General features: G+C 38.0%; 1 protein-coding gene and 1 long non-coding RNA gene across 2 annotated transcripts; both read right to left on the reverse strand.

The window, feature by feature from the left end:
- Nucleotides 1-325: 325 nt before the first annotated feature.
- Nucleotides 326-6,719, reverse strand: atp6ap2 (ATPase H+ transporting accessory protein 2). Its single transcript, XM_047371574.1, has 9 exons — nucleotides 6,565-6,719; nucleotides 3,943-4,073; nucleotides 3,725-3,853; nucleotides 3,536-3,631; nucleotides 3,303-3,440; nucleotides 3,075-3,128; nucleotides 2,835-2,984; nucleotides 2,627-2,746; nucleotides 326-1,153 (listed from the first exon to the last, which is right to left on the reverse strand). The coding sequence occupies exons 1-9, from the start codon at nucleotides 6,695-6,697 to the stop codon at nucleotides 959-961; spliced, it is 1,146 nt and encodes a 381-aa protein (XP_047227530.1). The 5' UTR covers nucleotides 6,698-6,719; the 3' UTR covers nucleotides 326-958.
- Nucleotides 6,720-8,473: 1,754 nt separating this feature from the next.
- LOC124871941 lies at nucleotides 8,474-10,356 on the reverse strand. Its single transcript, XR_007039166.1, has 3 exons — nucleotides 10,105-10,356; nucleotides 9,919-10,002; nucleotides 8,474-9,785 (listed from the first exon to the last, which is right to left on the reverse strand). It is a non-coding gene; the product is annotated as an uncharacterized LOC124871941 (long non-coding RNA).
- Between the last annotated feature and the right edge of the window lie 2,673 nt (nucleotides 10,357-13,029).

Consider the following 13,029-nt stretch of genomic DNA (forward strand, 5'->3'; position numbering starts at 1 on the left):
TGAGAAACTTATTTGTGTGATGAATCTGAGTTGAATTGGAAACTTTTCAATTAAATTCTAATATACTGACTGACATTGACCTTTATTTCTCTCTAGATGTTGGGTAATCTAAAATATTTCATTTTTCTTAAACAAAATAGTAAGTTAGCACCTAACTTGGGGTAATTTACGATGTCACATCAACAGCAAATGTAAAAATGAAATTTTAGAGCCAATTTATTTTTACTTGTGCCAAAAGGATAGCCTGCTACAATAGAACAGAATATCCTTTTTTTGTCATGGTCACAAGTATGACGAAACTGAAAATAAGTTTACACCAGGGTGATACATGTAATAATTTATTGTTAAGCATTTATTGCAGTTTAGAGCTTTTTTCATACCATTTCCTTTTTAATGGCAAATATCAGGGTCAGGTTTTTATACAATTTAACAAATACCTGCTGTTTGGAGAAGCACACCAAAACCAGACGATAGATTCTCATACATTTCTATATTCAGTATATACACAGACTTTTCTTTAACTTAAACCTTTTACAGCAGCAACAAAGAAACCAGACAAATCTAACTTCATTCATAACACATTTTTTACAATAAAAAAAATACACTTGCAATCACCAAGGAGGAAAATGTTAGAAATTAAAGGAATGATTTGAGCCGTGAAGCTGAAAGGAGGAAGGAAAAATTTGTTCAGTGTACTCTCCAGGGGATATCATTGCTCCAGACCAGCTTAAGGGCCACTAATTTAATGCGGACAAAATGTATTCTGGTATCATTTCATGTCAACATTTTTTGATATCAGTGCTGTACACTCAAAGATTATTCATAGTTGTGCTCTTCCTCTGGTCAAACTGTCACAGACGGGTTTTTATTTTGTCTTTTTTTACTACACAGGACCTCACACAAACAAATATTCACTAGAGAAATCTAAGGAAGCAGCAGGGTGTGGTGACAGCAGAACCTAGTCCATCCTGATCTTCTGATTGGTCATCCTGTAGATGATGCTGTCATATCCTGGGTCCATGTTCCACAGGTTGTAAGAAATGACGATGACGGCCAGGGCCAGAGCGATCATCAACCAGAGCACGATGTTGAAGATCACAGCGTACTGAAAGTTGTACTTGTAGGCCAGGTTGTAAGGACTGCCCGGGTTACTCTGAAAATATTTAACATATATTAATACATTTATTCAAAGCAGTTGGTTATATGGCGGTTACTAGGTAGAGCTACTTAAAAATAATGCAGGCTGACAACACAGTCCTGCAACAAATACTCTATTCATAAAAAACATAATATCCAGTTTGTGTTCAAACTGGAACACTGACAGATAGCAGTCATTCCAACTAAACCAAAACACATACTTGTATATTTACAGTACTGTTCAGTAATCGCTGTTAGAAATGAAATAGTAGGTGGCTAAATGATTAGGGCTGTCACTGAAGGTTAATCCTGACTGGATGTACAAAATGACCACCAAGACCAACCTGGGACATACCCTGTTTGCTTTCTCAGCTAACCAAAACAAACACTCCCATCTGACCACTCTATAACGATAATGAGAAATCGTATTGACAATAAAAACTGCTTGCATATTAACCCATAAGCTCTACAGAAGAATAGAAAGTCACAAAATGCTACAGCAGATATGGTTCTATCATTTATTCCCAATAAATACATTAAAATTGTAGGAATAGGTTTATTTTCAGTTGGGAGCTGCTCACAATAAGCTCCCAAGGCATGACAATACACAGAAGGTTTTCAATATTTTAGAGAAAGTTAGCAATTCCTCTAGTTTTTTTTTTCTCAACAACTGGGTTTTGAATAATCTTAGAGTAGAAATATTAAGCCCAGGTGTGACCAGTATTTATACTGTAGTTCTCATGCTGGTCTCAATTTCACATAGTCCTCATACCAAAGAACTGAAATAATGTTTGTAGAGCTTCTCCAAGCTTCAGTGAATTCAGACCTTAAAAAGACCTATATAATTTCAATGGAAGACGTATTAAAGATTAAAGAGGGATTGTAGTGCTGTCAGAGAGTAACTAACTATCAATCACAGTCAGGATTACAACATACAAAAATAAGTATTATAGAAAATCTGGGCTTTTCAAAGATTTTTTTAAGGCCTAAATATGAGATTAATAAATGTAAGAGTTAGGACCCAGCATAAAGCTGGTTTTGTGTTTTCACAAATAGAAAACAGGTTTTTAAAAACTCATAAAGCAAACAAATGCTACTAATGCTTCCCAATATTTTGTTAAAACTTTTGGACAAACTCATTGAATACACTTTGTGTATTTTTTGTAAGCAAACGTTTTTTTTGTAATTTTAAGCATGACGATAGGTTCTTTTTTGGGGGCACTGGTTGCCTTTTTTTCTAATTGTTTGACAGTAAGCAGATAGGAAAGGGGTTGAGAAAGGGGTAAGACATGCAGCAAAGGTCGCCTTGGTCAGGAGCAGAACCCACAACAGCTGCGTTGAGGACTAAAGTCTCTGAATATGGGTCATGTGTTTTACCCCAGCACCACTTCCGCTCCTGCGTCAGGTTTCTTGGTATAAATGGTTTAACTACCTACTTGTCATTAAATAACTGAATGAGTGTTGGCACTAAGCATCCTTTTAGACTTACAATCTGTTTAGATTCCAGGATTGAACGAGACTTTCTGGTCAAAGGAGCTTCAAATGTTTTGACAGTAACAACCTCCACCATAGCCCTGTTGCCATAGAGTCGATACATGTCCTCTCCAAACTGCAATGAAAGCAAGGGCATGGTTAAAACTGAGGTAAATTAAAGATCATGTCTACATTCGTTTTATTCCTTCAGACCTCCTACTTACCTTCTGGAGCACAGAAGCAAGAATGGCTGTTGCATCGCGGTACTGAGGAGAGTCATTGCCGTAAAGACGACTTAGCTCCTCCAAGCCAGACAGCTCCAGAGAGTACAGGTCAGGGGAGAAGTCCTTGGCCAAATGTCTGTGCCTCTGGAGCTACAAGAGGGGAAGACCAGATTCAAACCTGACTGACTAATTTCATTACTAAGACAGAAGGAGGGATCTATGCTATAAGTGGGAACTTACCAGAGCGGTGATATCATGCAATACTTGAACCTCAGACAGGAAGAGTAAATCAGCCTAGGACACAAAACAAAAGAGTAGAAAATATATGGTGTGAAGTTTGTTTGGAGCAATATAATAGAGAGAAAATCTTTTTCAATTTCAAATCAGTCCTTTAATATTTTGGTTTCACATTTACAATACAATAGGGGCAGATGAAGTGAATATGCACTGTGAATATTAGACACTAACTTCAGAATTTCTGCTAAGAGAGTTGAGGGGAAGAGAAGTCAGCACAGAGCCATCCTGGGACAGGCGAGCACGGATCTGCTGTAAGGTCACTGGAAGGTCCTCAAACACAGCATTGGCCTTGCCAAGCATGTACAGGCGCTGCAAAAGTCAAAACAGCAGTAAATGATATGAAAAATAAGCATATTTCAACGGATTTGTCGTTTCTGTTCTGTGTAAGCTGATTTCTTTTTTACCTCCTCACTTGGAGCCAGTTGTAGCACCACAGGCGTGTACTCAGAAAACAAAGAGTGGACCGTCTCTGCAACACCATCCAGAGTGAAGGGTACTGGCTGAGAGAGGGTAAGCCAACAGCACACTGAGCAGACTTATTCTCATTACGTTGTAGGTTTTAACCCATTTTCTGCAAGACGTGTCTGACTTACATTTTCCAGGGGGTAAGAGGCCACAGCCTGAGGCAGAGACAGGCTGTCGATTCCTCTGACCACCACTAACACATTGGCCCGGGGACGCTGGAACAATGGACCAGCCTGGAGGCCAGGCCACATCAGATCCTGTGCAAACAAAAAGACACCGCATGTTTTAGCTCCATAAACACAAACCCCAACCGATATTTTTTTCTTTATTATAAACAACAAGACACCTCTTGGACAGAGAAGCCCATAGTCAGAGCCACCACATCAGGGACTTTCTCTCCAGAAACTGGCCAGTCGCCTTTCTGAAAAGACACAAACTCCGGAGCCTGAAGGACTGTGAAGCTGTCCCCACTAACACCTGGAGAACACATAGGCTTGTCAACCGAAGCAAAACAAGATGGCTTAATACAAGACTTTTTTTGAGATTTTATTTTGCAGAAATGACCAATGTTTAGTTTAGTACTAATAAGGCAAAACAGCTACAGCTATCCCAACCCAATATGCTACAAAGCTCCAAAAATAGAGTTTAATGCTCCATTTAAAATTATACCCTTGTGTTATAAACATTTTGTGACTGAATTGTCTGCACAGAATTGAGTAAAAATAAATATAAACAGAATGAATAGCATCATGGCAATTTGGAAGGGCTCTGAAATGTGAATTTGTCCTCATTTGTACCTACAGAATAAATACATGTTAGACTGTATCATGAGGCGAACCATGTAACAACTGCATGAATATGTGACTTCTGACAGAACTCATGTTTAAAATTCATTTTCCTGAACTTTAATAGCCGCATATTTCCTAAATATTAATCAGAAATTCAGTTTAAATCAAGGATTCCACTCTTTCTATACGATGGATTTTTGCAGAAGTATTTACATTCAATGAACTTTGACCCGCTGTGTCTCTTCTTTATGACGCAATTTGTTCACAGATGTTCTCGGCATCCAACAGCCGCAGTACTTATTAGGGTTGTCACAATACTAAAAAGAAACTTGATACCATTTTCAAAACAGTGACAAAATCTTCTTCTAGTTAAGATAAAATAAGATTTATTACAGCATGAAAATATTTTTATTGAATATGATGTTGATACAAATACATTTTAATAAAGGATCATTTTATACTAAAACAATCTGAGTTTCAACACAAACATGGATCGGACGCATACAAAACATATTTGTTCTGTGTAACCAAGGGGCACAGTGGTTTGTTTCGTTGCTTCTGTATTTAGTAGCTGACTGAACCAACAGCAACATTTTCCTGCATTAATTCAAACTGCAGTAGAACGGAGCAGAACAGCATCTTGATGGGGGACCTCAGGCCGACAGAAAACCGTCATCGGGCTGTCTGTAAAGCTAATATTTAAACAGAAAGCGTTAGTTTGTGTTGTTTAGGTTTACTACTTCACTGCTGCAGATACAGGAGCTTTACTGACCTTTTTAAGTTGCTCTCAAACATCAATGTCCTAACTTTACCATCACTAGCATGTGGCATCTTCAGCATTATTTTTTTTCTCCTGTCGATCGGCCTTATTGGTAAAGTACCTCCAAACAACGGTTTTGTGTTTGCCTTGTCAGATTGGTTGGATTAGTGTCTATTTGGAGCTATGAATGCAATGGGGGCTGAATACAAATGCAGGCCACAGTTTGAATAATTTTCCTTGCACTTCACAATCAAGCACTACTTTGTGTTAGTCTATCACATAAAGTCCCAATATAAAATATAGGGTTGCACCGATTGAGCAGCTGGCCCATATTTCCTTAATTTTAGGAGATCGGCGATTGGTCGATATTTACATGGGAAACCGATCTTATCCACCAATCATATTAACTTGTCTAACCTAATGTGTAAGTTTTGTTTCTTTTAAAAATGTAAAAAATGAAAGACTAAAGGAACTACAATGCTCTGAACATTTGAGAGCACTGCCTTGTGTACATTTAAAACAAGTTTGCATTGTTTTGCAGGTATTGTTCAATGTTTTTGAATAAAATAAGATCGGCACTTTGAAGGTATGTTGTAACCTTGTAACATCTGTCAGTTAGTTAAAAAAAAAAAAAAAATCGGCAGGCCAGGCTTTTTAAGAGATCCGTAATAGGTGATCGGCCAGAAAATTGAAATCAGTGCACCTCTAATAAAATACATTGAAGTTTGTGGTTGTAATGAAACAAAATGTGAAAAAGTGGAAAACCCTTCCAAGCCATTCAAATAAAAAAGAGAAAGTTTGCACTGAAGAGCACTTTATTAATAAGTAAACCTAAACACATTTTATTATAGTTTTCACAACTTTGCAGGCCAAAGTGAACGTGAAATCTTGGCAACAAAGTTATCATTGCAGCTCCGTGGATGGAGAAATACACTCGTGACATGGAGCAGCAGCAAAGGGAGGAGGAACTAGTAGCTCACAACGATGTGTCACATGACAGCACAGACTAATTATTAATAACCAGAAACTAGACACATTTTTGTAAATCACTTAAAAATGTCCATTAAATATCATTTTAACTTCAATAAACGACACATTCTCAACCTTATCGTTGGCATTGAAATAGTCAAAAGGCAAGAGTTCTGTTTAGCTGTTAGATAAACTAGATGATCCGAAGCTGAATAGTTTGACAAAAGCATTTAGATGGAGTACTTTACACAGCATCGTCCTCACTGACAGAGGAACCCCAACACGGGAATAACAGAAAAAGCTAAATGACGATGCTAACAATGTTTCTGAACGGACTGGCGACCTGTCGGCTGCATACTGAGCCCACACAGGAGGCCGCGACGTTAGAAATAAACTGAGGAAGGTTCGTAAAACTATGAAAAATGAGTATTTATCTTTGGACACTTCCTACCTGCTGAGAAAAGACAGCAGAGAGCAAACCCCAAGGTAAAACCGGCCTTCATCTTTTGGTAGGTCGTCACCGACATCTTCCTCCAGCGAACAGCAAGGGTCAGCTGACCTGACGTCACAACAGAACAAAGCATGATGGGAGAGTTTGTAGTTTGTGGCAGCAAAGACGACCCAGCGAGTGCCAACTGTCGAAAAAACAGTAAGACATAAACATAAGAAAGATATGTACAAAAAGTACATCAGACAGATAATTAATGAATCAACAATTTCCCACAAGACTGTCTAGAGTCTTTGTATTTTTTATACTTACTTATATGATGAGATGTTTATATTTGTTAATTTAGAGGACTGCATTTCCTACAGGCTTATATCTTAGCAGAGACTGCGTTACCCAATATCAAGGGTCAAAGTAAATAAATATTTAGTTGGATACATATTTAGATATGCGATGTTTCCACAAAAATTGTTACAAATACAATGAAGACATATATTCAAATATATTAATGTGTCAACAAATTATTTTGATGATGTCTTAACATTTATTAAAACCTGAATTATGAGTTAAAATTATTATGCAATTACTTCAGTTTACTCATTACCAACTGGAGGTCACTCTTGGTCAAAGAACATTGAACCAGGTAATGTGGTCAAAATGCACAGAATGTACTTTTTATGGTCGCTGAAAATAATTTTAAGTTTAGTTTATCTCCCTTGAGATAAATTACTTGGCTGCAAATGGAAGTTCTAGCTTACTTTTAAAATACTCAAGACTTGTCCAAACAATAAATTTACTTTCAAAGACAAAAAGCATGACACAGAACATTTGAATAAGAGTCTATTAGAATATATTCCTTTACTGTAACAAGTTCTCAGGAATAAAGAGACAGTAAACAGCCAATCTGTTTGAGAATGCAAGACAGCAAATACAGAGATCAGATGATAAAAATAGTAATTGACCCTTTGCAAACAAGTATCATATTCATTGAGTTATCTTTTAAAAGTGTGTAGCATAGTCACAATAAAATCAACTAGGTGGGTCCATTGGATGTGCTACGCTGAAATCCCATCATTCATTTAGCAAGTCAAGCCAAACAACAATCAAAGAACCAGCATAGACCTGCCTTATAGTTTTACATTTCTGTAAATAGGGAAAAAAAAATGGTGATTATGTCATGTACTGCTAAAAATAAATCATGCTACATTTATGGCTAACCTAAATATTAAGCTTTTAATTATATTCAACAAAGAACTTGTTAGTTTAATTTTTTAACAGGCTTTAAAAAATGTTAAGACTTACTCTGTCGTGTATTTTTAAAAATAAGTTACTTCAGTTTGATGACATTTGTCTTCTGAGAATCCAGCCTGCATCACAAATAAGTTATTTTGTCCCCAATGGCATAATAAAATCTTAGCTGCTTCATCAACCTATTTTTTAAAAGAAGTCTCTCCAATCCTTTATTTTACAGCTCCTGCAGTACATCCTGCAGATAAGAGATAAGTATCCAGGGACCATATTCACAAAGAATCGTAAAACCAGAAGTAGCTCTTAGTGACGTCATTCTAAGAAAAATCTTAGAATTTTTCGAATTCTAAGATTTTTCTTAGAATTTTCTCTCAGTAAGATGAAAGTGATTCATGAAGCATCTTAGGCCTTAAGAGATCTCCTTATGTGAGGAAATGTTAAGAGTAGTGAGGAGGACAGTTATTGAGCCTGAGAGTGTCTTAAGCAGGGAAGATAGCGGAAAGACAGAGAAAGAGATATTCTCCGAACAATGAATAACAGCCAATTAATAAAACACTAGAGGCTCAACTGCACAGGGATCTACCCCCTTAATAGTCAAGTAAATGAGCACAAACTTATATGTGACAATCATACAATTATTATTATAGAGAGAAGATAAACTTTACCATCTGGGGCAAAATTTTATTGTTTTAGCAGCAGGACAGATTAACGGTGCACCTCTAATAAGGTAATACTAGGAAGGACAAATAAATAGAATAACCATAAATAAGTGGAAGAATTTACAAACAAAATCATACAGAATTTAAATATTTACAGACAGTAAAATTAGAAAAATTCCAATATATACAAACTCTAGGCAAGATACAGTACACTAATATAAGCATTATATACATAGAAGGAAGATGTTAATGGGGTTAAGTATTTGCTGTCTTGTATATGATGTCAGTTGTCTAAACCTAAATTGTCATCTACAACACTCCCCATCGGTGGAGAAGTTCTCTGGTGTGCTGCAATTTCCTTTCTAGCTTCTGATTGCAGTACCAGCACTGCTCACATTCCAAGCTGTGGCTGAAAGCAGAGGGAACGCCGCATTGATCTGCTCGGGAATGTCTTTTTGTTCACACTGTGATTCCAGGACTAAGTCTACCTTTCAACACTTCTCTTCTCCACCAGCAGGCTCTGCTCCTCTGTCCAGTTTGGTTTTCTCCATCTTTTTCCCTACATTTTGTTTTGGTAATTTTACCAAACAAGAATCTATAACAGTGAAAATACTGAATTTTATTAAAGACATAAATGCAATATAAAAATGGCCAGCACAGCAAGTAAATAAGCAGATCAAAATAATGATTGTGTAAATAAGCTACATTCACTATAAGTTAACATTCTCATACTGTGTGACAATTCAACCTTGCTAAGTTTTATGATTTACAGATTTTTGAATCTAGTCTACATTCCATCATCAGTTAAGTTCTCTCCATTGATTAGTAGGAACACTTCGTTTCTTTAATCAGTCCTTAGAAGACAGTGTCACACCTAGCAACAGGGTCAACGACACCTCGCTAAGATAGGAATTTGTCATCTCCATAGCAGAGTTGCTCTCAACAGTGAACAAAATCACACTTAAGCTCAGAATCCTGGCCAAGAATTTTTAGGCTAAGATAAGAGCTCTTTGAGGGGACAGGGAGAATACGGGCCCAGATCTGTGAAATCAGGGTCCCCCCCCCCCACACAAAAAAAACAAAAAAAAAACGTATTCTGCTTGTGACCCGACTTGTTTTAATCTGTGTTGTGCTTGGAATCTGTTTTAGTACTTCTCCACCCAAGTCTGTAGGTATGAAATCATTGCAATCCAAGTTCTGACGTGTGGTCGGCGTCACTTGACGCGTGGTCGTGGGAGGCGTCGCTTGACACGTTGTGTCCATACCAGGCATACCAATCATGTTTCCCAGCCCCATCCACTTAATTTCTTTCCAGTTGTACTGTACACCACAAAATAGAAGCCCATATTAAGGTCTATGTTACCAAGGCTTGTTAAAGGCAGTCACTATGCAGATCACTTCTCAGCCAGAATGTTGTCCAGATAGAATAATTGACCCTACTCAAAATATTTACCCTTTTCAGCTCATTTCTTCAACATGGAAGTCGTTGACTGGAGATGCACTGTGGTCTTCAAAGAAACATAATTTTCATGTAGGACTATAGGAATCAGAAAGTTCAGTTAAGGATCAAGACAAGACAAGCTTGGGGGAGAAAGGGAAAATAAACAACACATGAAGTCCCATGCTACTCCTTTCCTACCCAATCCTTTACAGGCATGCATCTTCTGCTCTTCATTGTGCGATTGTCCATTTAGCTCCTCCACCAGAAAACACAACCTTGAAGACAGGACAATGTACACACAATGTATTGTTCAATATTGTGCGCTGAACCATAATGATCCCCCAGTAAAAACCTTTGTTGAGCCAGGCAGCCAACACACAAGTACCCAGGAGCCAAACACCTCCCATGACACCAAACACCACCTGACAGAAGAAGCACCTCTGAGGTTTGAATAACTCTATTCACAGGCAACACAGCTGCTCTTCATCAACCCTAATTGTGTCTCTCTTCAGTGTTCAATCAGACCATCACTATCATTTGACCAGCTTGTAGCTTTACTTTAATTTTGTTTTCTTATTTTTATTTTTCACAAGGATGCTTAAGAAAAAGCAAGTTTAAGTGAGTTTAATAGCGAAACACTTTTGGTCAAGAAATCAAATAAATAAAAAATTACTTTTTTAAACATTTAAAGAAATACCCAAGATTAAGACAAATGTATCCACAGCTAAAATAAATCAGCCTGATCCTGGGAAACTAAAGAACAGAGAGAATGTATTCTTTAAATTTAAATACACAATACATTCAGGGGGAGAATATTTCTTAACTATTTCTTAACTTTATTCAAAGAACATCACTGAGATTTGTGTTTTCTATTATTTATGTATTTCAGGATTTTTTTCATCCTAGTGTAAATCCCAGAGCAACATTGTCTTGATTTGATATATCCTATTTGCTATACATCAGAATGAAAATAAATTGATTTGCTTTGCTCTCTTCTTGTTGGATGTACAGGGGTTGGACAATGAAACTGAAACACCTGGTTTTAGACCACAATAATTTATTAGTATGGTGTAGGGCCTCCTTTTGTGGCCAATACAGCGTCAATTTGTCTTGGGAATGACATATACAAGTCCTGCACAGTGGTCGGAGGGATTTTAAGCCATTCTTCTTGCAGGATAGTGGCCAGGTCACTACGTGATACTGGTGGAGGAAAACGTTTCCTGACTCGCTCCTCCAAAATACCCCAAAGTGGCTCAATAATATTTAGATCTGGTGACTGTGCAGGCCATGGGAGATGTTCAACTTCACTTTCATGTTCATCAAACCAATCTTTCACCAGTCTTGCTGTGTGTATTGGTGCATTGTCATCCTGATACACGGCACCGCCTTCAGGATACAATGTTTGAACCATTGGATGCACATGGTCCTCAAGAATGGTTCGGTAGTCCTTGCCAGTGACGCGCCCATCTAGCACAAGTATTGGGCCAAGGGAATGTCATGATATGGCAGCCCAAACCATCACTGATCCACCTCCATGCTTCACTCTGGGCATGCAACAGTCTGGGTGGTACGCTTCTTTGGGGCTTCTCCACACAGTAACTCTCCCAGATGTGGGGAAAACAGTAAAGGTGGACTCATCAGAGAACAATACATGTTTCACATTGTCCACAGCCCAAGATTTGCGCTCCTTGCACCATTGAAACCGACGTTTGGCATTGGCATGAGTGACCAAAGGTTTGGCTATAGCAGCCCGGCCGTGTATATTGACCCTGTGGAGCTCCCGACGGACAGTTCTGGTGGAAACAGGAGAGTTGAGGTGCACATTTAATTCTGCCGTGATTTGGGCAGCCGTGGTTTTATGTTTTTTGGATACAATCCGGGTGAGCACCCGAACATCCCTTTCAGACAGCTTCCTCTTGCGTCCACAGTTAATCCTGTTGGATGTGGTTCGTCCTTCTTGGTGGTATGCTGACATTACCCTTGATACCGTGGCTCTTGATACATCACAAAGACTTGCTGTCTTGGTCACAGATGCGCCAGCAAGACGTGCACCAACAATTTGTCCTCTTTTGAACTCTGGTATGTCACCCATAATGTTGTGTGCATTTCAATATTTTGAGCAAAACTGTGCTCTTACCCTGCTAATTGAACCTTCACACTCTGCTCTTACTGGTGCAATGTGCAATCAATGAAGACTGGCTACCAGGCTGGTCCAATTTAGCCATGAAACCTCCCACACTAAAATGACAGGTGTTTCAGTTTCATTGTCCAACCCCTGTAGATTTTAGGTATGTCTGCATCTGATCCTTCTCTATGAGACTTTTATCTTCTTAAAAATATATTAAATCAATTAGATTGTCAGGTTTCAGATAGTCCTACTTTGCAGAGTGATGCATTGAAGTTTACCATTTGGATACGTAAGTTCAAAACTAGTAATTCTCAAAACAAAGGAACAGATGGACAAACAAACAAGTCAGGACCCTTCTGTGTAAATGTGACACATTTTCTCTTTTCATGTTGTGTCCTCTATATGATTTTTAGGTGCTCAGAGGTGAATGTTGCTCAAAGCTTGGGCTGCTTATGAACATAGCACAATATAATGCCAAATGTTTTGGAGACTGTTTTTACCTTAAAGATTTATCAAAACTCAAACCTTTCAGCTTCATACCCACATTACATTCTATAAAACATGAAGTAGTAATCTAGACCTGAAATATTCTTACAGGTATTTTGCAGTTTCTTACATTACAAGTAGTAAAAAAAAAAAACATTAAATGGATAAATGCATAATCATAATAGATGTAGCAAGGACAATGTGAGAATTTGCGAGATCTTGCAGCTTATCTCACTCTCCCAAACGCAAAAATACAATATAAATATTGTATTTTCACAGCTGTGTTTGTAATGTACATGACACTATGCTTGAACTCCTTTGGGACTCTCAATCAGAGGAGGAATCCACCCTTTTTTGGTTGAGAACGGTGGGCTTGGACTTTGAGGAACTGATTTCAGTTCTGACCACTTTAGACTCAGCTGTGAGTTGTTCCAGTGGACAATGAAGTACATTGCTTGAAAACGCAACAGAACCTCATTGTTGCTGAAAGTGAAGATTAGATCCTTCGA

Source organism: Girardinichthys multiradiatus, chromosome 7, assembly GCF_021462225.1.
Source record: "Girardinichthys multiradiatus isolate DD_20200921_A chromosome 7, DD_fGirMul_XY1, whole genome shotgun sequence".
Lineage (NCBI taxonomy): Eukaryota > Metazoa > Chordata > Actinopteri > Cyprinodontiformes > Goodeidae > Girardinichthys > Girardinichthys multiradiatus.